The 25,595-nt window shown below is 39.0% G+C and overlaps 1 protein-coding gene across 17 annotated transcripts in view; it reads left to right on the top strand.

The window, feature by feature from the left end:
* The window catches only part of PPP2R2B (protein phosphatase 2 regulatory subunit Bbeta), a 499,440-nt gene that overhangs the window by 366,033 nt on the left and 107,812 nt on the right, over nt 1-25,595 (top strand). For all 17 annotated transcript variants that reach the window (XM_017513237.1, XM_037733010.1, XM_017513236.2 and 14 more), the window contains 2 exons: nt 18,171-18,268; nt 21,170-21,335. In XM_017513237.1, coding sequence (XP_017368726.1) covers nt 18,171-18,268; nt 21,170-21,335 — 264 coding nt within the window. The remainder of the gene's footprint in view (nt 1-18,170; nt 18,269-21,169; nt 21,336-25,595) is intronic.

The raw sequence follows: 25,595 nt of genomic DNA, 5'->3' as shown, positions 1-25,595 counted from the left end.
AAACTCCGTCTAAAAAAAAAAATAGTTATAATAATAATAATAAGTTGTAGGCAAAAATGGAACACGTGTGACTTTAAGCTAAGAAAAGAGCTGTCATGGCATTATACAAACCCACAGTCAGTTGTCCCTATGAGAATCCTAAATCTCCAGTTGTGAACCATTTATGTCATGTTTGCTATGCACAGAATAAGATCCTAGGTACTAAAAAAGATGCTGTCTACTACAGAAATGAATATTATTCTGTCTTCAGGGAACTTATAATCTAGTTAAAGAGATAACATACACAAAGTATATTTAAGCCATCTATCAATGTTCATACCATAATCCAATAGAAATGAGTCATGCCTGATAAGAAAATGCCAGCTAAGTTAGTGAAGTTTTAAATGTAAACTATCCTTACTTGGTTTCTAGAAAAGACTAATTTTCAACTGGGCGTTAGAAGGGAAGGGAAACAGGGTAAGTTCTAAGAGAATAAATTCCAGATTGAAGAATTGTTTAAGCAAAGCTCTGAATGAAGGGTGGTATTGAGCGCTGGTCTCAGATCCCACAGGGAATCCAGAGGTTCAGAAGTCCTCTGAAAATAAGATGCAGAATTTCACAAACGTAAGTACATGCATATTTATGGGGAAAGGATTCATAGCTTTTATTAGGTCCTCAAAGAGGGCTGAGATCTCCTAAAAAAGGTTAAGAGCTAAATTGTGTTATTAGAGAAAGGTTCAGATTTTACATTTTTTTACTCATCAAACATCAATTGTGCTTAGTAAGGCAAAATTGAGTAAAATAGGGATTCTGCTTTTAATGAAATATATTTCAGTAAGGAAAATAGAACAAGGACACATGTAAGTGACAATGTCATGGATCACATGTAAAAATATGAAGTTACAAGAGTTGTGAGGAAGAAGGAATTTTTTTCAATCAGTGGAGCTTACAAAAGCTTCATGGAATAGAGAGCAGCTGGTTTTGAAGGATTTATGTATTACTTTTTTATTCAATCAATGGGTGTTTTTTGCAAACTTACTAGATGCCAGTCCGTGTGCTAAGTCCTCAGATTATAATAGTGCATAAGATCCTGCCCACAAGGGACATGCTGTCTCAGAGAATGAGATGTCAACGGGCACAAGTAATGACAAGGATGTATTAGGTAAATGAAATGGCATGAGCAGTCGGTCAGCAGAGATTGTATTTGCTTTGAGAATCTGAAGAGTTAAACTTTGCTGAAGCTTGTGACAAGGGTGGAAAAGTGAAGGTTGAGCCCAGAAGATACACTCTGCTATGTTAAGAAGTAAAACCTATAACTGTGAGTGAAAAACGAAAAAGGAATTTATTTGGAAAAAAGAAGAAATGGTAGACAAAAGAGAATAGGAACAAGAAATAATAGAAGGCAGTGGGAAAAGAAGCAGCACACAAAAAGCAGGTTCTGAACGCAAAGCAAGCTTTGGAACTACAGCTGGGTTGAAATCCCAGCTCCATGACTAGTCTTTGAAACATGGGCAAGTTATTTAATCTGTCTGAGCCACCATTTTCCCATCAGAAAAATGTGGGAAGATACTAAAACTCATGGAGTTTGAGTGACCATTAAGCGATATCATGTAAAACGCTAAGCACAGATCCCGGCCAAGGTTGATATCCAATAAATGACAATGGATCTATACATTTAGGAAGAGAATGTATGTATATAGAGTCAAACGCCATGCCTGGCTTACAGTAGGCCTACTCATTAAATGGTACTTTTTTTTTTTTTTTTTTTTTTTTTTTACAAAGAGTTTTTCTTTTTTTTTCTTTTTTTTTTTTTTTTGAGATAGGGTCTCACTCTGTCACCCAGGCTGGAATGCAGTGGTGCTATGAGAGCCAACTGCAGCCTCAAACCCCCGAGCTCAATCTATCCTCCCACCTCAACCTCCTGAGTAGCTGAGACTACAGGAGTGTGCTACCACGCCAGGCTAATTTTTGTATGTTTTTGTAGAGATAGGATTCGAAAACCATACTTTCATTGAACATTGCTTGCATGTCTACTCTGTGTCAAGCATTGGGCTAGGGGACAGGTATACCACTATTTAAAAACAAAATTTAGCTGTTATTTCTGTTCTTGTGAATTACGTAGTCTTCCAAGGGAGACAGACATCAACAATAAACACTCAGATAAACACATACATAATATACATAATGATGAATTCTGGTAGATGTATTAAAGGAAAAGAATAGAGTACTGTAGAGAACAATGTGAAGACTTTAAAATAGGCTGTCAGAAAAGTCCACTTTCAGGAAGTGCTGCTGTTCAAGCTGGAATGTTTTTTAAGTTTTTTTAAAAAATTATTATTATACTTTAAGTTCTGGGGTACATGTGTGGAGTGTGTAGGTTTGCTACATAGGTATACACATGCCATGATGATATGCTACACCCATCAACCTTCATCTGCATTAGGTATTTCTCCTAATGTTATCCCTCATCTAGCCCCCTCACCCCCTAAAATGTCCTGGTGTGTGATGTTCCCCTCCGTGTGTCCATGCGTTCTCATAGTTCGACTCCCACTTATGAGTGAGAACATGTGGTGTTTTGTTTTCTGTTCTTGTGTTAGTTTGCTGAGAATGATGGTTTCCCATGTTAAAAATTTTTAAACGAAGAGATATTGGCCAAGGAAAAGGGAGGAGGGGGAGTAGTTTAGCCACAGCATGTTTCCTCAAAGTAAGGGAGAAAGCAGGAAATTTATGAGATCCTGAAAGCAAAAGTGGGGCTAGAAAATGGTAAGGAAGGAAGTCAGGGGATAGTTTGAGAGGGAGGAAAGGGACTGTTCACAAAGTTTTCTTAGTGATAACTTACCAAAAGTTTATATGGCCCCAAAGCTTCCCCAAAATGGCATCTAGTACATTTTACTGTTGATTTAAGTTCAGTTGAAGAAGCAGGAGGTATATTTGAGATTGTGGCCCCCGTTGAGTCTGTATCTTCAGTGCTTAATGGTTTGATTCTTTCTGTTACCTGATAAAATATTGACATATCATTTTTTTTTCCCAAGAACTTTGCAGAATACCGTCAATGCATCACTATCAGTGCTAAGAACCTGCTGTGCTATGTGTTGGAGAGAAAGGAATTTTGCCAATGCATTTAATAGTTATGGACTTTTTCAGGCTTGAAGCTTTTTCATATTCTCCAAAGGCAATAACTTAGATTGCTAGAATCAGTACTTGAAATGTTCCCCAAAAATAGAGTCCTTGGAGGTATGGAAATTTGATCTGATTTTCACTCCTATCTGCTATTCCTGGAAAAAGCATTTCTGAAAATGGCCTTGGTACTAGATTTCTCAAATACTGATTTTATTTCAGAGGTGTCCTAAGCTATAAGCCTATAGCAATGACCATTAAAAATAATAATAAGGCCGGGCGCGGTGGCTCAAGCCTGTAATCCCAGCACTTTGGGAGGCCGAGGCGGGTGGATCACGAGGTCAAGAGATCGAGACCATCCTGGTCAACANGGGGTTTCACCATGTTGACCAGGATGGTCTCGATCTCTTGACCTCGTGATCCACCCGCCTCGGCCTCCCAAAGTGCTGGGATTATAGGCGTGAGCCACCGCGCCTGGCCGATAAATGGTACTTTTAAAGGAAAACTATGCTTTTCTAAACTGTGCAGTGCTGGTGTTTCTCTTAGGCTGAAATGTCTTGAGGCCAAGTCAATAGCTGGTTAATTTCAGTGAGTCTTCTTTATAACAGTTGCAATCTTCTTCTCGTAGTCATACTGGAATAAAGGAATGTGCGGCTAAAGGAGTTTTCCATTAAAGACTGACGTCCTGGAAGGGAGATCTACAAATCACTTGGAAAGTTCCTGGCACCATCACCTGGGTCTGGCCATTTACAAAGTGTCTGTAAATCTTGCACAGGGAAAGGATGAGTGTGCAGGGTTTTTTTCACCACTCTGACAGACTTGTTTTTGTAAGATATTAAGGATAGTGGTGAAAGTTAAGAAAGGCCAAAAGGAAGTCAGCCTACCCATGTGGAAATGATCTTGTAGTACATTTTTCATCCCTTTAAAGTGTATATGAGTTAGCAGCCTTCTGCCTGGTAGGCAGATAGGAGGTAGCTAAAGGAACAGAGTCCTTTCTGCTCTCAGCTACAGAAGAAGAAGGGAAGGGAGGGAGAGAGGGATGAGTGAAAAACAGAAAAGAAAGAAGAGGTGTGAGATCGGGGAAAGGGAGAGAAGGTAAGGGAAAAGAAACAAAAAAAAATCATGAGATCTTTTATTCATAGCAATCACACGGATCTCTGAAATGCTGATATGAGAGAAATTCTTGCAATACTAAATGCTTTAAGAATCATGTTAAACCTTATATGAAGAGAAGATTTCAATAGCATTTTTCTTCCTATCCAGCTTTTAGCTGTGGGTAGGATTTGAACCTGTATTGATTTTATTTCAAATGTTAGTGGTGACCAGCCCTCATTCCTGGCCTATTCATCCATCTATTTACTTTTTTATTCATTCAGCAATTCTACCTTCTTTGTCCTTCATTGTTATTTTTTTTTTCTGGCTGTTGCAACTTTCCCATCAGCATATAAACATGCTGTTATTTCTATGATATTATAAAAGTACTCTCTTGACCCCACTTTCCTCACCATCTTTCACCTCATTCCTTTACTACTCTTTGCAGCAAAACTTCTTAAAAGAGTTGTACATAGTCACTGTCTCCAGTTCCTCTCCTCTCATTCTCTCTGATACATACTCCAATTAAGTTTTTTGCTCACCATTCAATAGAAACTATACTTCACTCAAAGTTAAAAGTGAGCTCCACAGTACTAAGCTCAAAGTTTTACTCTAAACTTAGCTTTCCTATGAGCAGTATTTGACATGGTTCGTCACTTCTCTGAACTTCACTTGGTATCTAGGACATTAAGTTTCCTTGATTTTCCTATCTCATTGGTCATTCCCTTTGTTTATTTCCTGGCTTTTCTTCTTCTTCCCCCAACTCTTTCAGTGCTGGAGTGCTCCATCATTCCGCTCTTGGTCCTCTTATCTTCTTTTAATACACTCACGCTCTGAGACTTCATCTGGTCTTGTTGCTTTAAACAGTATCTGAATGCTAATAACCCCCGAATTTATATTACCAGCTCAGTCCCCTCTCCTGAACTCCAAACTCTTATTTCCAGTTATCTCCTCAATATCTTTACTTATAAACCTCTCACATTTCACATGTATAAAACTGAATACATGTCTGGTATTCAGTTTTATGCTTTTGGGGGACATCTGGTCCCCTAAAAAGCCTGCTTTACTCACAAAATTCTCAGTGATGGCAACTGCAACATGCCAGTTACTGAGGGCAAAAACGTTGGAAACATCCTTGATTTTTCTATTTTTTCCATACTCTATATAATCAACCCATCAGCTGATCCTCACAGGTCAACTTTCAGTGTCATCCAGAAAATAGCCAGTTCTTCACCTCCACAGTTTACACCATGGTTTATCTCACCTGGATTATCTCAATACACTCCCCAATTCTACCTCAGCCCTTTACAGTCTATTGTCAACCCTGTAGCCAAATTGATTCTTGTAAAAGCACATCACTTATCTATTTGATAACCTTCTAAAAGCTATACCCTTTACTTTTTTATTGTGGTAAAATGTATATAACATTAAATTTACCATTTTAACTATTTTTCAGTATACAGTTTGGTGACATCAAATACATTAACATTGTTGTGCCCATTTCACTTTTAGTAAAAGACTTCTTGCTGTGTTTTATAAGACTCTATGTCATCTGAAACTCTCATACCTTATTTACCCCTTGTTTGCTCTTCTCTAGCCACACTGATCCCTTAACATTTGCTCATTTCCCTCTTAGGGTCTTTCCACTGTCTGTTCCCTCTCTTTGGACCACTCTTCCTACAGATACCTGCATTGTGAACTCCTCCACCCTTTCAAGTCTCCCCCATGAAGTCTGTCACAGCGACCCTATTGAAATCACAGCCTCCCTGAAAATGTCAGTCCTGTTTATCTTAGCTCTATCTGTTTTCCATAGTACATAACATGCAATGTAATTTAGTATGTTCATTGGTAATTGTCTTTTCCCCACAACTACTAGAATGTAACATTCATGAGGACAGCTTTCTTATCTATTTTTGTCTGATGTTTCTTTAATATCTGGAATAGTACTTGACATATAGTTGATGTGTTCAGTGTATATGTGTTGAGTGAATAAATGGGTCAATGAATGAATTGATTAACATTAAATCTTGAGACATTGTTTGGAGGTTCTAGCAGGGAAACACAGCTACTTATATACCCTTGACCCAAGACCAGTCCTCCTCTGTTGGGGATGGTTGTGCTCTTCAACTCACTGTACAGCTCTGGGGGGGATGTACATGGAGTGGTGAGGGAGAAAGGAGACACCTGTCTAGCCAGCTAGATCAGCCAAATCAACCCTGGTGATCAATGGGGTGACAGACGTTGCAGCTGGATCACCCCTGTGTCCCATTAACATTAAATCTTTCCTGATTTTCCTAGTTTTAATATTATTCATTGTTATCTAAACTGCTACATGACCATGAAGTCAAATATAATAGATTTTCTAAATATCCAATTTTCAGTGGATAGAAAAAAACAGTAGGTATGTACTATACTGCCTTTATCCTGATGAATATTTATTAAAGATTGGGTATTGCTGCTGATGAAAATTAACACTAGTTTATTCATTCTATATTTTACCCTTTACCTACTGTGTGTACAGTATTGCATTCAGTGCTTTAAAATATGCGTATTATCCAAAAGAGAGTATACTTTATTATAGTCTTCAGAATACCATAGCTCCCAGCCAGAAACTTGAAGGAGGGAGGGAGAGACAGGAAAATACTAAGTAATCCATAGTACTATAATTGGCAGACTTGTTTCTAATACTTTTCATTTTCTTCATTAAGGCCATTGAAAAACCATCATAATGTAATAGAACCTTGTGAACTATTAGCAGCATTTTTGTTTTCTTTGACATAGGGACCTCATGTTTTAGGAGGAAAAAAATGAAATCTTTGCCTATCATATTCTTCATTCATTTCTCTAGGTTTATCTACAGTTTAACAAAAAAAACACATTGTATTTAGTGTTCAGTTTGTCCTTTAGATAAATAAAAGAGATTTACTGCATGCAAGGATATGGCTGAGATGTGTTTCCTTGAATTACGGTAAAGACCTCCTGCTTCCCTCTAGGTAAATAATATTAATAATAATAATAGGATTATTCTGTGACTTAAAAATCCCTATTATCCGAGTTTTTGAACAACCTTCCCCTAACATTTTAATTGTATCCCAATCTCCTATTATCTCCCAGTCCTTTAAACTGAGAGTTTCACAAGGCAAGTATCAGTTGTGTTTACTTATTACTATATCCCTGGTACCTGGCCCAGTGACATGACCATAATAGGTATTCATTAAATCGAGGTCTTTCTTCTCAGACCTATTTGCTCATCCACTTTGGCTGTCTTATTATCGCCTCCATGCCCTCTCCCAAATAGCAACCTACCTGGGCATCCTCTTTCCCCAACCCATCTTCTTTCTCTACCTGTTATTCATGGGACCCTGAATCCCTGCCAAAGCTGCAAAGGCTTTCTAGGACAAGATTTGTTCTTTATTGAGAAATCTATCTCATTCCAAAATCGTCAAACACTCACTATTCCAAATGAGAACTTTCGCTTGCATCTTAAGTAAATGTCTACATCTACCCAGCATACATATTTTGATTATTGGTACTTTGTTTAGGGTTATCCATTCTCTATATGTTGATCTGCTTTGGTACTGGCTCTCTTCAGCTCTCATTCAGGGATCCATTAAAGAAAAAAGATTGATTGCTTAATGACTTGTGAGTATAGAAAAGAAAAAATGATTGGGAAGCATTTGTTATGTACTAAGACACTCAGCTAGGCACCGAGGGTTCAGTGGTGAACAAATTCCTTGTGGAGTTTACAATGAAGAGACTGAAACAGGCATTTAAACGATTCTAATACCATTGTGATAAATGCTAATGATTAGTGGTGATAACTTACGAAGGCAAAGTACGGGGAACAATGAGGCTGCATAATAAAGGGAGCTGTCTTAGGCTTAAAAGAAGTCACACATGGCTCCTTAGGGAAGTGATATCTGAGCCAGACCCCAAATATGGAGAGCTTTAGATTCCACAAAGTGGATACCACGTCTTACTGACTTCAGAGCATCTGACAAACCAAAATTTCTGACCAAAGATGTGCCAGATGCCATAATATGTGTGTTTGGCTGGCACAGGACCTGCCCAAGAATTCCCTTTTCCCGCCAGATGTGAGAGCTTTCTCATTTTGGACCTGGAGTCCTGCCGACTTTGGGGTCAAATATAGGTGTCCCATGTTGTGCGGATAATATATCTGAATGACTGACAGAGTTTGTATTGCCTGTGCAGTTAATTACTCCTCTGCTTTTTGAAAGATTGGGTGACAGATGGTAAACACCTTGACAGCAGATTCCACTGTAAACCATACAAGCGTGTAGGCAAGTCTGGACTGCTATCAATTTCCCACTGGATTTTTCTGTACTTAGAGACTTATAATTTTTAAGACTTCTTTGCCCTTTTGGCAAGTTTTGTTCCAACTATGGAAAAATTTTCTCTTCTAGGCTTCTATGTTGCAGGAAATTGTTTTGTAAAAAAGGCAATCTTCATCAGCCCACATGTTCTTGGGTTGATTCAAACCTGGTTAGTGTTGGAGATTTGGTCAGCCTGGGGAAGCTGTGTGCATTTTAATGGGAACAGCATGGCATTCATTACTCACCTGCTTCCCACCATCTGGATTTTCACAGCTCAACAAGCATGGTAGGCTTCCTGCATATTAGCAGGGAAAGCTTGACTCCTAAGGAGGGTGTGGCTAGGTCCCTCTGAAGTCATAATTTTACAATGAACACCATGAATAAATTGGGGTTGGCATTTCTATCCCAATAAGCTGCTTTCATATTTGAATGGTTGAAAAATAATACACCATCTCCACAGCAGGGGAAGGAGGAAAAACACAAACCATCTTAATAATAGGAATCAAGCAAATGGGAAGGAAAATTGGTTGTGTGGTAGAGTGATATGGAAATGTGCATGTGAGAGTTTGTGTGAAGATGTTGTAAGGCAAGGGAGTTTCCAACTCAACATGCTTTAGTAACCTGGCCTTGTGCCAAGTGCTATCAGGAAAACAAGGATGGAAGCATGTGTCTAATAGCATGAATTTAGATGAATATAACAGAAAACTTACTAATACAATACAAAACTTACTAATACTAATACAAGCTAAAACCACAGAGTTTAACAAGTTCAGACATATGCTTTCTTAAGGTAGATTTTAGTTGTTCATTGGTGTCATCAAAGATATTGTCCCATTCTCCCATCTGTCATAGTCAGCCTCTTGGCCTTTTAAAATCCATAGGCTTATTACCTCATGGTCACATGATGGCTGCCACAGCCCCACATATTATGAACACATTTAACTACAAACAAAAGCAAGAAGCAAGGAATAGTCCGGCCGGAAGGCCTCCCCTCGCTACTTCCTTTTATTCGGGGAAGAAAAACACTTTCCTGGAATCTCTCTCCCCATCGTGTTTCCCCAGTAGACTTTCCTATATGCCTCATTGGCCAGATCTGGGTCACACAGTCACACCTAGCCACAAGGGAGTCTGAAAAGCAAGTATGTGGGTTTTCCAGCCTTTGCAGTGGGACAGTCAGAGGCAGGCAAGGAAGAAAGGCACTGAATAGGAGTAACCGACCAAGAGTATCTGCCATAACACATCGCCTGCCATCAATGGGCTTGATCTACAGGTTCAGACTGATATTTAAGCAGTGCCCATTTTTTAATACTGCACTTATGGTTAATTAGGAAACAGCTCTTGTGATAAGAGCTTGGGAATTGGAGCTATTGGACCCTTCTATCTGTATTCTTTCATGTAAAAGGTATACCAGCACCGGGTTGAAGATAAAACCAGTATGCACATAATTAATTAAATGAAAGGAAAAGGATTCAGTATCCAAATACCAGACACTGGTTGAATGACAGAGGAAACAATTCTGGATCAGACAGAAAGAATGTATTATACACAGTAGGTCAAGGATAGCAAGCATGCGGCATGTGTGATCAGAACTGTGTATTTACTACTTCCGTCTTTAGGACCAAACCAAATGAGTGTGAGAAGTAGTGTCGAGTTAAGAAGGTAATGCTACTGAATAAGGAACTCAAACATAGTTCCTTTTAAAGACGAGGGCATAGGTGAAAAGGTAGAATACTTTTTTGCATAACCTAGTTTGTGGTGCAGACTGGCAAAAGTGTATTGATGAATTTTTTTTAGCTCTGTACCGCTCAAACAGTATCCCAAACAGTAATAACATCTAGACAGTCAGACTTTTAAAAAAATCTTTGATTCTGTTTACTAACAAAATAATTACTGGTGCCAAATCAAGTTGAGTCATATCAATAGAGACCAGTAGCATTAAACCTCTGTATCTGCACAGCATTTTTAACTCTTACAGCTCTTATATCTATCAGTTCAGTTTATTCCCATAAGTTTACTTCTTTTGGAAGAATTGTCCACTTAAAAGAACAGTATGAAGGAACTTTCTGCGGTTAAGGGAATTATTCTATATCATGATAGTGGTTGTGGACACATAGCTGTACACATTTGTCAAAATCTGTAGAACTGGATGCCACAAAAAGTGAATTTTTGTATATATGTGTGTGTGTGTGTGTGTGTGTGTGTGTGTGTGTGTGTGTATATATATATGTGCAGACACACATACATAGATATGCAGATGTATAGGTTTTCTTTGAGACCAAGTCTGGCTCTGCTGCCAAGGTGTGAGTGCAGTGGCACGATCTCAGCTCACTGCAACCTCCACCTCCCAGGGTCAAGTGATCCTCCCCCCTCAGCTTCCTAAGGATTTGGGACCACAGACATATCCCAGCATACCCAGCTAATTTTTTGTATTTTTGGTAGAAACGGGGTTTCACCATACTGCCCAGGTTGGTCTCAAACTCCTGAGCTCAAGCAATCCACCTGCCTTAGCCTCCCAAAGTGCTGAGATTATATAGGTGTGAGCTACCATGCCCAGCCTATATAAGAATTTTAAATTTTTAAAAAGTTTTAAAGCCACTGAGTTAAATGCTAAAATCTTTCATTCAGTTTGAAAACCAATTAAAATTGTTTACAAGTTAAAAATTGTTCAAGTATTTATGGTTATGGCAAAAAATAGAAAATACTGAAAATGTAGAAAAAGACCGTAAGAAAATAAATTATGTACATCCTACACCAAAATAGTACCATTTTGGGTTTTCCCTGACAAACTATTGTCTGTAGAGAGAGTACGCGTGTATGTGTAGTCATTAGCAATTACTTGTAGGAGAGTCATATTGTAAAGGAAGCTCGGTTTAATGTTTTAAGGGCCACCTTGTTATTAACAGAAGTTTCTGTAAGTGTACATATTGCTTTACCTGTTAGAAAAGATAAATTCTACCAAGAAGCAGCTTCTCTACTCCTTCTGGAATTTCCACCTGGTTCAGCCTGCCTGCCACCACTGCTGCCTCCACCATGTCCATCAGGGTGACCCAGAAGTCCTACAAAGTGTCCTCCTCTGGCCCCCAGGCCTTCAGCAGCTGCTCCTACTCGAGTGGGCCCAGTGCCCGCATGAGCTCCTCAAGCTTCTCCCGAGTGGGCAGCAGCAGCTTCTGGGGTGGCCTGAGTGGAGGCAATAGTGGGGCTGGTGGCATGAGAGGCATCACCACCATCACGGTCAACCAGAGCCTGCTAAGTCCCCTTAACCTGGAAATGGACCCCGACATCCAGGCCATGCACACCCAGGAGAAGGAGCAGATCAAGACCCTTAACAAGTTTGCCTCCTTCATTGACATGGTAAGGTTCCTGGAGCAGCAGAACAAGATGCTGGAGACCAAGTGGAGCCTCCTGCAGCAGCAGAGGACAGCTCGGAGCAACATGGGTGACATAAATGAGAGCTACATCAACAAACTTAGGCAGCAGCTGGAGACTCTGGGCCAGGAGAAGCTGAAGCTGGAGGCAGAGCTTGGCAACATGCAGGGGCTGGTGGAGGACTTCAAGAACAGGTATGAGGATGAGATCAATAAGCTTACAAAAATGGAGAATGAATTTGCCCTCATCAAGAAGGATGTGGATGAAGCTTACATGAACAAGGTGGAGCTGGTGTCTTCCTGGAAGGGCTAACTGATGGGTTCAACTTCCTGAGGTAGCTGTATGAAGAGGAGACCCGGGAGCTGCAGTCCCAGATCTCCGACACATCTGTGGTGCTGTCCATGGACAACAGCCACTCCCTGGACACAGACAGCATCATCGCTGAGGTCAAGGCCCAGTACAAAGAGATTGCCCACCATAGCCGGGCTGAGGCTGAGAGCCTGTACCAGATCAAGTACGAGGAGCTGCAGACACTGGCTGGGAAGCACGGGGATGACCTGCGGCATACAAAGACTGAGGTCTCTGAGATGAACCAGAACGTTAGCCAGCTCAGGCTGAGATTGAGGGCCTCAAAGGCCAGAAGGCTTCCCTGGAGGCCACTGTCGCAGATGCTAAGCAGCACTTGGGGAGCTGGCCATTAAGGATGTCAACGCCATGCTATCTGAGCTGAAGGCTGCCCTGCAGCAGTCCAAGCAGAACGTGGCATGGCAGCTGCATGAGTACTAGGAACTGGTGAACATCAAGCTGGACCTGGACATCGAGATCACCACATATAGGAAGCTGCTGGAAGGCAAGGAGAGCTGACTGGAGTGTGGGATGCAGAACATAGAATATGAGTATCGATACCAATACCACCAGTGGCTATGCAGATGATCAGAGTTCCACCTATGGGGCCTCATAAGCCCCAGCCCCAGCCTCAGCTATGGCCTGGGCTCCAGCTCCTTCAGCCGCACCAGTTCCACCAGGGCCATGGCTGTGAAGAAGATTGAGACCCATGATGGGAAGCTGTTGTCCAAGTCCTTGGATGTCCTGTCCAAGCTAACAGCTGCGGCAGCCCCTCCCAGCCTGCCCCTCCTGCGGCTGCTCCAGAGCCCAGGAGGGAGGTCGCTGTGCAGGGTAGTACAGGGAGCAGGAGACCCACCTGAGGCTCAGCCCTAGCCCTCAGCCCACCTGACGGGAAGTTGACTGCCTGGGGACCCTCCTTGCCCATGCCTCAAGCTACCAAACAATCCAATTGCTTTTTTGTTGTTGTTGTCCAAGAGAAAACCTCAGCTAACTCTGCCAAAAAAAAAAAGAAAGAAAGAAAAGATAAATTCTGAGATGAAAACTCTTTGACAAAATTGCAACCATTTGACATAAACTCTTTTATTGACTAATTCTTTTCAAATTTTACGACATATTAACATCTTTCAACAAGGTCATCTTGACATCATCCCAGTAGGAGTATTTGGATTTGGCCATAACTAGACTTCTTTCCTGTCCCCTCCCCAACCCCTATTTGTGGAAAATAACCTTATCAGAGAAAATGGATGCTGACTTTGGACTGTGAACCAGGACCCAAGAAGGATACTATAGTTTTATATGGATGGGAGGAACAATTGTTTATTAACAATTTATTACCCATCCCACTAGGATGCCTAAGAATCCCGTTTGTTTAATGATCCACAAAGTAGTCATTGCCAGTCTAGCTAGAAGCCTCTGTACTGAGATGACAAATGATACACATCCTACCTCCCCCACCCCAGATTTATTACCCATTAATCATGGCACCCCAGCCTAGAAGTGACCCTGCAAAACCTTCTCAACACAAACCTGGTAACTATGACTATTTCACCATTGTCATCCACTATGAAATCTATTTTCCATTCTTGTCTTAGCAGAGGGAAAAAACTACCAAAACCCAATCCAATCATTGGAAATAAAGCCAAGTATTGAGTGGGCGGAACTAGTCAGCTGATACAAGTAGGGTAAATGACTTTATGATATTACCTACCAAATGTTTCTTAGATGAAAGATAAAACATTTAATGGGCTCTGAAAGCTAAATTGCATTACCCTTTCATTTCGATCTCTGTGATTGATGTTGAGAGGTCAGTGCTAGTGACCTGGTCAGTAAGATGTTCCATCTGTAGACTTTGAGTTTAGATCCTAAGTCTAAACTGAATCACCATTTTATCAAAACAGTCACCCTACTATGTGAACTGTACATCGCCTAATAATCCAGGTGCCTGCCTCAACTCAATCATCTGGCATTAGATAGATTCCAGCCTGGCATGATACTGCAAAAGACTAGGGATAAACTAGGAGATTCATCTGTTTTCCTAAGCCTCATAATCATTAGCCTCACATGAATATCACTGTTAAGTCAATATCTGTTATTCAGGTAAATGATACTTTGTGTATGAAATTACCAGTCTGGAACTTTTTTTTTTTTTTTGGAGACGGAGTCTTGCTCTGTTGCCAGGCTGGAGCAAAGTGGCACAGTCTTGGCTAAATGCAATCTCCGCCTTCCAGATTCAAGTGATTCTTCCGCGTCAGCCTCCCAAGCAGCTGGGACTACCGGCGCGTGCCAAACGCCCAGCTACCTTTTGTAGGATGCTGAGATTGATTTAAAAAAAAAAATAACCTCAGCCTTAATAATGCCTATTGAGCCAGAAATGGGGCTACCAGGCCACCATCTTGTGGAAATTAAATCAGCACAAATAGATTTGGACTAGGGCAAACTTCACAACACCCAGGGTTTCCTTTAAAAATTGTTTTAACTACATTTGACCTCTCTAGTTGTTTTTGGCTTTTGGTTTTAGTCAATGTGTACTTTATCCACGGCTATATAGAACAGAGGAAAAATGCTCAAATTTATAGTTTCTTGATTAACAGGATGATTAGGTTGAGCATTTAATGAAATGTGGAATTGTCATATAAACTTATAATTTAAAGGTGAAAACCGTGTTGAACTTGATGTGTTGATTTCTGTTGATCATGATTTCAAATGACATTATCATCTCTAAACTTTCTGCCTTATTTTGATATATCCTCTTTCCATATCACAAAATTATTTGGTTTTAAGCAGTATATTTTCGTTTAAACTGTCTTACCAAACAGCATGCTGAAAACATAAGAGTGTTTGTATCAGAAGTTTCAGTATCTTGAAATTGGAATGTAGAGTGATTCATGAGTTTTGCATCAATTATTAAACAGTCATAGATGAAGATATGCAGAGATGGATGGGGCAGTAAAGTATTCCAGTTACACCTACTGGCTTAGCAATGATAAATGAGTCAGGAAACATGAAAGTTCAAAACAAGTATTAACTTGAGCTGCCATGGCATATTCTCTGAAGTGAAGTAGACAATGGCATGATATAAACAGGTTCATGTACAGAGCAGTTGGCTAGTAGAATTAAAATAAAGATAAGGTCTTCGCAAGAGGACTAAGGAATTTCAGAATCCTGCCATGCAAATAACCCTTTCTCTTACAAGGTTCTTGAGGGAGACATAGCATTGAAGAACGATAACACTTGGAAAACAAAGAAAGTATTTGTATTACCTGGGACAATGCCTAATATTCCAAAATGCAGAATTCTAATAATACTGGCTTAAATCATGTGACTTTAACTTGCACTTGAATCCTGCCTTGTTTTGACTTGCATGGATCTTAAAGTGAAAATAAAGATACTTTCAGAGTCTAGGAAGAAGGACAATATATGTGTCATCCCCTGGGAAAGCAAATGTTATTCCCCTTGAAGTGACATCTTGGCAACTGAGCCAAGAGCTCACATTGGGAAAAGCTACTCGACTCTCTTCTGATACCCAGCTTCACCAAAAGGAAAGGCCCATCTTTAGTTCTCTTTGTAAGGGCCTTGCAGCCCATCCAGAACTCTAGTGTTCTGCATTAATCACTGCCCAGTGAAAGGGCATAGACTGCATGTAAGCACAACCTTAGAACGGAGCTCTCAGACAAGAGCTGGGCATTGTAAACCTCAGGCCTGGCTCCCACCGACCTCTCATTATTTCCTAATACTCTTTCTTTATGAGAAATGTTTGTGTTTGAGCAGTTCAAGAGCCTTGAACTGGACCAGCCTTTGTACTAGACCAAAGACCAAAAGTGAAAAGCAATAGCCATTCCCACTTTAGGCTCTACCCAAATTGGGAAGTCCCATGAAGAACCCTTTGCTAACCACTCATTGAAAAGCCAGAAGCATGGTTAATGTTAGAAGCATAACTTGGCACTGGTACTTTTCAAGCAGGGCAATCTGAGGCAACTGCAAATGTTAAGTAGATGCCTTCTCTCTTCTAAGCATGAGAGTAGTTTGCTAAGATGGGCAAACGGTAACAAAGGAAAGTGGTCAAATAACTCACTTGAGGTGTCTGGCTTTCTCACTGACTGGACTTTCTTCTCAATTCATGGGCATTGGTTACATAAATGAAACTTCCAAACTTATATCTGGAACTTAGTAACCATATTGCTTATTTTGTGTTTCCTTAAGGTAGCATTCATTGGAGGAGTCTTCTTGAAAAAATGAACTAGATTTCCAGTTAAGAGCATCAGTAATGGAACAGGATAGTCTATTCCAAATGAAGACTCTATAGACTAGAAGTCATAAACTGATGATCCACAAACTATATTCGGCCCACAGATATATGATTAATTTGTTCATTCTCATGGCAATGAAAAAAATACTCGCCAATATATAAACTTTAAGAGATTTTTGCATAAAAGTCTGATTTCCGACTTCCTATATATATTTTAAAAATTAGAACATCAGGCAATACATGCAATATTTCATGCCCCCAATCAGCTTAAGCTGAATAGCCACTTTCCCCTTTAAAGGAGACATGGTCTTTCTAGTTGACCTGCTTTACTTCATCTATGTTACTTCGTGGCCCTGTAGGGCTTTGAATTTGCTATCTATGAGGTCAGTTATCTAAGAAACCAAACAAGAAATTGAGAATTGTTCTTTTAAATATGTCTAGCTTGAAAGTGACCTAGGTTTATGCCTTATTTTTATTAACTTCTATGCAAAGAATGACCATGAGGAGCATTTTCATACATGGAAAAGGACAGTTATATGTGAAGTGGAGAATTTTACACTACGTACCTGAACAAATCAGGCATAGAAAGAAAATCCTGAAATGATGATATAAAAGTAATATTCGAGGTCGGAATTACTCAGGGGTAATTGCCTTAGTTTTCCACCTCACTGTTTCCCCTTTGCTTTTCTTACATAGACATTATCTTCAGAATGTTCCTGTCAAAGGCCATACTCATAATTCCCCTGCTTCTTTTTTTTTTTTTTATTTTAACTCATTTGTACTCTTAGTAGCAATTGTTGGAGCCCTGCAGGGGAATAATTGTGGGGGAATTAACCTCTGACATTTTTCTAAAAATAGCCCTAATAAATCCAATCATAGGTAATTTACCTGTCCATGTTCCTCTGGGGGTAACCAGCATGGAAAAAAGACTTGGCAGGCTGGCATTCCTTCGGCAATTATCTGTGATCTGAGTTCCTGGTGCCTGTACATTTTCTCCGATTAGAAATACAGAGTACAAATTGCCCTCACTTTTCTGCCCTTACGACCTTGTTTTCTCAGTGCCATTCTCCCAGGGTTGAAATAAGCCATGCTCTTCCAAAAGGATGTGTTGCACTCACAAGAAAAGGAGGGACATGGGTCAAGCTGGAGCATTCCTCAGTTCCTTCCTTGAATTCGTGCCTGGCAGAGTTTTCCCAATGATCTCTTTGTGCTCTCTTCCTCCATTTTCCATGTCTGAGCTTCAAGTATCCTCGCCTCGCTTCATCACAGCCCCCAGCCCTGATGTGAACAGCCACAACTGCAACCTGTGTGGGGAAGATTCTTGGCATGGTGTAAAGGCCATGGGTGCACAGTGTTTGTGGTTGGTAGAAATTATCAAAGAAAATCGCCATTTCCATCAGCCATCATGAAGCTAATTTTCTCTTACTTTAAACAAAAGGGTCTAAATGCGCTTTTCCCTTTTATTCTCTCCAGATGTTTCGGGAGACTACAGTGCAGTGTGGGCATCTAGGAAATTTATTTCCCAAGTGCCACTTCTGGTGGCATTTAAAACCTAGAACATAACATCCTTGTAAATTCCACTGCAGAGACAAAGCCCTAAGCCCTTAAATGCACAGAAAAGTATGTCTATTATCTATCCTTTCAAAGTAAGTGTGCAGTTACTTAAATTGCCTTTGTCTTCTTCTTTGCAGCTGACATTATCTCTACGGTAGAATTCAACCACACAGGAGAATTACTAGCGACAGGGGACAAGGGGGGTCGGGTTGTAATATTTCAACGAGAGCAGGAGGTAAGTGGTGGTGAATGCAAAATGCCCATTTCTTCTCTTTTTAAAGGAGGCCTCCTACTGTTCCTTAATCCTTATGTGTCTCCCTTAACCCTGCTACTTTGCTTGAAAACTAAAAACTGCCTAAAAGTCATTAACATCAACATTCAGACTCATAAAAGCCCCATTAAAGAGAGCCTTTTCTGGGCATGGCCTTATCTTTCTAAGCCTGGATGTTACACCTTCAAAACAACTTCACTTCTCACGTGGGTGCTTGTTGAGCGTAACTCCTCCTTTTTCAGTGGGATCTGTCATAGAGCCATTGAAATTCAGTCTCCCTTCATTTCAGGTCCTGCCAGAATACATAGGAGGTAAAAAACATAGTTTGTTTCCCAACAGATGTGAAGAGGACAACTTGGGTCAGGAGAGAAGAAAATGATAGCTCGCCTCACCAAAGGGAGTAAAAGGCCACAAGCTGGCATTTGAGTAAAGCATATGATACACATCACTGTGTCACTACAGGTGACACAAAGGGCCCTGGAGCTGAGTGCTACATATAGGATCATTTCTGAGCAAGAGTTCTAACTTCCAGTGACTCTCATAAGCTCATTTCTTCCTGAGACATGAGTTCCACTAGGAATTGTTTCCCTTTTTCATATAAATTGAGTTTTTTGGTGTCTGCTTCTGTTTGACAGCATGGAATTATGGCCCAATTTGATTTCCTTGGCCTCCACTGGCATGGTCTTGGAGCTTCCAGCAGGCCAGTCTGTGTTCTAGTAACTCCCCCATCTGCCACTGCCTGCCTCTGAGATTCACCGGGCACTCGGGAAGCATGAGGGAGGCCCAGTGTGAGAGAAAGGCTTCACAAGAGACTTCCCTAGCAATTTAAAGCCTGCTTTGTGCCTCAAAGCCATTTGCGTTACACCTCCTCTCAAAAAAGGAAAGCCTCATTTAGAGGTGATATATTTGGTAATTGCACATTATTTGCAATTAATTTCTATAAGGGCATCGTAATCCCTCGGGATTCTGTATAAATTCAAGTGTTCAGTATTAAATCAGGCATCCAGCCTATTCCATTGGCCCTGGAAACACGAAAATGTGGTTGGCAAGTAGAAACTAATAGCTCTTCGTGACCTGGAATTTTTCCTGCTTTTCCAGAGCTGCCTAGTGCTAATTGGTCTGGCACATACTACACACACTTGACAGTCTGATTTGGATGGTAGCAAATCAACACTGTTATAAATTTATTGTTAAGGTGGACTGGCTCTCTCTGCAAATAAGCAGGAAAGTACCAAGTATGTCAGGATTTAAAGTCTTTTGAACATTGATTTTCAAACCTCCTTTTCTAGCTTTTCCTTAAAAAAAAAAAAAAACCCAATTAGGTTCCCAGTGATGATAAAGAGGAACCAGAGGAGCTATTTAGCATAAATTACCCAAGGCAGCATGTTGCCAGTAATATTCTGCTCTACATTTTCCATTAGCTATTTATAGGTTTCACCTATTTTAATTTAGTGATCTATTTGGGAAGTCTGATTCATTCGTAGAATGATGGGGGACACATTTTCTAAAGCAGGGTAGTTTTGTTCAATAAAAAATAAATATCAATGAGGATAAAGAACCTGCAGTTAACACTTGTTAAGCTTTGTGGCCAGTCTTAGGATTAAAATGAGCACTAAATCTGAGAAACATACCCATGTGACATCATCTAAGGGAGACCTGCTGTTGACTTCGGTGGGTGAACTCCAGGAGTGAATTCTCAGGAGGCACACACCCAGAGAGTCCACACAAACACATTTCACACCCAGGGTTCAGCACTTTCACCAGTTCGTAAGCTGAGATTTGGGTTTGGATGTTTTATATCCATGTAGGAATATACATTTGAAAATTAAGCCTTTTATTAAGAGTCAGGCTTTTATAACAAATATTTCGTAAGACTCAGATTTGAATTTTTTAACAGTTTTTCAAAGCCTGCATCTTGAAGCTCTTGGTAAGAAGGATCTAAAATACCTGAAATAAAACCTCCCTTTTCGTTTTCCTCTTCTCCTTTCTTTCATATCCTGTTTTTTCTCCTCTCTCCTTTTCTTTTCTTCCCCTTTCTGCAGACCCTTGCCCTTGTGCTTAATTTTCCCATCATGTATGTAGTCCCTGCTGTTTGCTCACTGTATAATCAGTGCTAGAGGAAAGCCAAGAGGTAAAGTCTCATCATTGCTTAATGATGCAGGTAGCATCCCTGAGCTACTGTCTGCTTTGTCACTCATGTGGGAAAAAAAAAAAAGGAGCAGGGGCATATCTGATGCCCAAATCGGCTCCTTATGAGCTGTGAGACCTTGGGGAAGTCATTTAATATCTGAACCTCTTTCATCTATTTCCTTGTCCCACCTACTTTAGAGATTTCAGGAGAATCAGGTGAGATCTTAAAAGGCCAATGAAAGTCGCAGATGCTACAACTTTGAACTCTCTGTAAGGGGTCAATATAAATATTTATGAATGCCACTGTGGGATGGCTCACTCTGGAGGGTGACTGCAGCATCTGTTAGGGTGCAAATAGAAATTCTATTTATATTGATTTAAAAATTTTGTTCTATTTTAATATATTCCTATGTATATATTATATATGCTATATGATAGTACAGAAGTTCATGTGTATAATTTTATATATGTATACATAGTATATATATTTTATATGTGTATATATTATATATGCATGTATATATTTTATATATAAATGTGTATAAATATTTCATATATGTGTGTGTGTGTGTGTGTGTGTGTGTGTGTGTGTGTGTATTTCAGAGGTGCCAGTGACTATCATGGCCCTTCCCTCATCCCACCCCTAATGACTAGGCTGGGAAAAAAGGGAGTTGGTGAGTTTTGCAGTTGGCCAGCATGATTTAATCTTTTGTGTATTTTTTTCCTTTCTTACAGAGTAAAAATCAGATTCATCGTAGGGGTGAATACAATGTTTACAGCACATTCCAGAGCCATGAACCCGAGTTCGATTACCTGAAGAGTTTAGAAATAGAAGAAAAAATCAATAAAATAAGATGGCTCCCCCAGCAGAATGCAGCTTACTTTCTTCTGTCTACTAATGGTAGGTGGAAGTGACTTTTCCTGTTTGGTATTTTCGGAGATGCAGTCAGCCAAACTATATATTTCAATCTCTCTTAGCCTCAGTTTTCCTTTGAACCGTGCAGGTTGTTGAAAAACTTAGAAACTAACATTTACAAGATGCTTAGCAGTGTGCCTGGCACACACAGATTAGGCCCTGACTAAATAGTAACTATTGTTTTTAAAAATATCAAATTTATGGCCCAATTATGTGAGGCCCATTATCTGCAGTTTTCAACTATTGCAGATTATTTGCAGGTGTTTTAGGAATGCGACTTCCTGTCTTAAGATTCACTGAATGTTATTCTGGGAATACATTTCAGGATACTCAACATGCTGTCTCTGTGAGGTTGGCATATTGAATAGAAGTTATTAATCCCTGAATATATTTTAGGGTCTGTAAAGCAGATGGCTGTGTGTCTCTCTGACAATAATTAAGCTGTAAGATAGGAACACAAGTCAAGAAGAAATAGGACATTTATCAAAAAACTGATCAAGAAAGGGTTATCTTCCCTATCTCCCTCCACACTTATACCCTTTGTTGGATGAGAAGGAATTGATATAAATAGGTCAGAGAGAGAAAATGTTGGATATTGAATACAGAGACAAATTACATAATCACTGGGTAAGTCTTTATATATGGGAATTACCTAACCTCTAGGTTCTTAAATCCTTGCTAAAAGAAGCCATCTAAGCTCAAAACAACTTGGCATAAAGTCATATGTTAAAGGGTGCTAATTGAATAGCATAACAATTAAGAGGATTCGTATTTAAAAATTAAACACCCTTTCCCAAGAAAACGAGCTGGAGAATGATTCATTTTATCTTATTTGTGAGTCTATGAGGAATATACATTTTAATTTAAATTGAGAAGCAAGAAGCAAGATATTTAAAAAGAAAGAGAAATGTTCATATTTTCAGTGAAAAAATACAGTGTAAATGATGTGATCAAACATACATGAATATTTTTAAAGACTGGAAGGAAATACACCGTAAGGTTCACCATGATTAATTTTTGTACAGTATGGGTAACCTGTAAATTTGTTCCTTTTATCATTATAACTTGTAAAGTTTTTACAATGAGTCTTATATTAATCTTATGGAAAAAAGGGGGAAGTTATTTAATGCACTTGAACCCCAAATCTCTCAAATATAAAGCCATCGTAGAAGTCTAAAAAATGACAATTCAGAAGCAGCTGGTTTAGGGTTAGCCAAGCATATCCCATCCCCTCATGACCAGATCTCTCCTCGTCTGTTTTTCCAGGCTCCAAGTAGTTTGATTCTTTCTCAGAACTATATTTATTGTTCTGTCTACATTTTGTAATTGGATTTCTTGGAAGCCAAACCATGTATTTTAATTTTACTATTTAAGTTTACTATTTAATCTTTTAATTTTACTATTTAAGTTTCATTAACAGGCTTTGCAGATTCAACACTACTCAGAATAAAAGAGACTTCTGATAATTGTGACTTAATTACTTCAGGCAGAGGAAACATGTCTAATTGTCTTCTGTAGCTAACTAACCTTATATTATGAAATTCAGCCTATTGATTATTGCAGTGAAACTCAAGGACTTACTAACTACTTTGTTGGGGAGATGGGAAAGAAATCAGTGAAATGCAATGAAGATTAATTATATAGCATAATATTCTGTTAATTGAGTTTTTAAATAGTTTTTTGATTAACAAAGATATTATCTTCCCATTTGGGATACCATTTCATATGCCAACAGCATCTCAAAATGATTCTTCTAAGAAAAATTCCCATGTTCTTATGTAATTTTCTTTTTTATACTAATATTGAGGTTGAGAATCCCCCTTAGGCCAAATAGGTTAACACGCAAAAATTAATGGAAGACAATTGAAATTACTGTACAAAAGAGAAAATGAAGATAGATGATAAGATTGTGTTTAAAAGCCGCCACAAGTGATGATAAACTACTCAGAGAACCAGTAAGAAGAAAGAAAAAGTCATTACTCATATTAACAGCCACATGTTCCTTAGACTCTTTTATTCACAAAGCTTCAAGACACTGAGTCAAGAAAAATAGTGTGATAATAAAGTCAAGAATGACTCCAGGCAACCCAACCATGGGGAATTGGATTGAATTCACCATCAATTATCTTTAAGAAAATGCAGTGCTTATCTTATTATAGTTGGGAACAGTTTTTACTTTCTGCTAGAATATATTTTCAACCTTACAATTTTAATAAAAAATAAAACCAACATTCTATTGTGAATCTAGACTCTCAAATTATTTACCACATGAAAACACATTGTTTTACCTCATTTTCTACTTCCACTTTAATACCTACAATGAGAAGGGGAGGTATACTGAATTTGTTTTTCTTGCTATGAAATTAGTACACGTTCATCGTAAAAAAAAAAAAAAATACAGAAAAACATAGATAATAAAAGTGTTCCCATCCAGAGAGAACTACTGTTAATGTTTTTTAAAGAAAAAAGCAAAAAGGCATGAATAAATCTGTTTCTTTCTTAACAGAAATAGGATATATTCTGCAAACTCTTTTGTAGCTAGATTTTTATTAACATAACATTTAATAATATGAATATCTTCCCAATTGCTAAATATTCTAAAATACCATAATGACCACATAGTATTCCTTATATGATTCTTCTGTGCTTTACTAGTAAGCCTCCTACTATTACTCCTTTAGCTGTTAACAAATTCTCACTATTATAAATCATATATACTATAATGTTATAGTATACATAACATATTCTATCCCTATAAATACATTTGCAGGGATATATGTTGGTATAAATAAATATGACTAGGCAAATGCATACTATAAACTAAGTATGCCATATTATACTTACTAAAAACAATTATATAATTGTATACATCAACATAAAAAAGAATCACAAAATTTTATAATAGTTATCTCTATGTAGTGGAATTAAGGGAGGTCTTCTTTACCTTTATGATTATTTTAATAACCATTCTGTGTGCCATTTGTATAATAAAAAGAAGGAAATAAAATGAGAAAATAACAAATCTATATATGCAATATTATAGATTTGTATTCTCCCCCAAAAGTACACAGAGAAAGTACTATAATGATTTATGCAAAATATTGATGACGATCATCCCTGACTAGAGAGGTTGTAGGTGATTTTTATTCTTTATGTTGTACCCATGGTTTCTCTGTTTCTCTGTATAGCAATTTATCATTCATGATAAGAAAAATATACAGTGTTAGCTTTGCAAATGGGATAGGATACATTCCAAACCCAAGCAACGAAAAATATTTGGTATTAAGATTTACTGACTCTTGGGATGCTCTAAGCCACAGCTGATGAAGATCTAATCACATGACTGTATAAATATGGCCCATGCTCATTTTCTCAACCTAAAAAGCAGTTCAGTATGCAGCAGGATCTCCTTTTGCTCCAGCACAAGCCAGGGTGACTGCACAATTCAGAGCACACAAATCATACACTTAGCAGCCTTGCCAGTGTGTCAGACATGAGCAGCCCGAGTGATGCCCAGATACGAGAAACTGGGCACTTATTTGCTGCTGAAAGCCCACTTCACAATGTAGTATATTAAGACCTCTAAGAATAAGGCATTTGTTTCTGGCAGCTTCAAGGCAAATGGAACTGTGATCCACATATCCTGCTTTGAAGATCTGTCCCCCTGAAGGCATGAGAATTGAGAGGTGATGGCAGGAAGTCAGGTGAGGAGAAGTGGAGGAGTGAAGCAAGGGGCAAAAAAGGAAGGAAATCCCAGAGGGACAGCTTTTCTCCCCTGACAGTGTTTACAGAGAAGAAATAGTATGTGCTGACATCATCAAGGGATGAAGCTAAAGCTGTCAGAGCAACATGTTATTATGGCAGAATAGTTGCCCAATTTGCTAATTCTGATAAAAGCTGTCATTTGTGGACCATTATTAGAAGCCTAACACTGTGTTAAACACTCTACATGCTGTGATTTATTTAATCCTCATAGCAGCCCCATGAGAAAGACACTATTTCCCCAGTTTACAAATGAAGAAACTGAGGCACAAAGAAACCATCTTTCTTTGTAAGAATGAACTATGTAGGATATACTCATACTAAAAAAATTATTTTTTGCTTATCTGAAGTTCAAACTTAACTGGGTGTTCTGTACTTTTTTCTTGCTAAATCTGGCAGTCCTATTTGTTGCTTAAGAAATACTAGTTATGGTCGGTTGTGATGGCTCATGCCTGTAATCCCACCACTTTGGGAGGCAAAGAT

This window comes from Cebus imitator, unplaced genomic scaffold (assembly GCF_001604975.1).
Source record: "Cebus imitator isolate Cc_AM_T3 unplaced genomic scaffold, Cebus_imitator-1.0 Scaffold489, whole genome shotgun sequence".
NCBI lineage: Eukaryota > Metazoa > Chordata > Mammalia > Primates > Cebidae > Cebus > Cebus imitator.
This window is presented reverse-complemented; position numbering and strand designations above follow the sequence as displayed.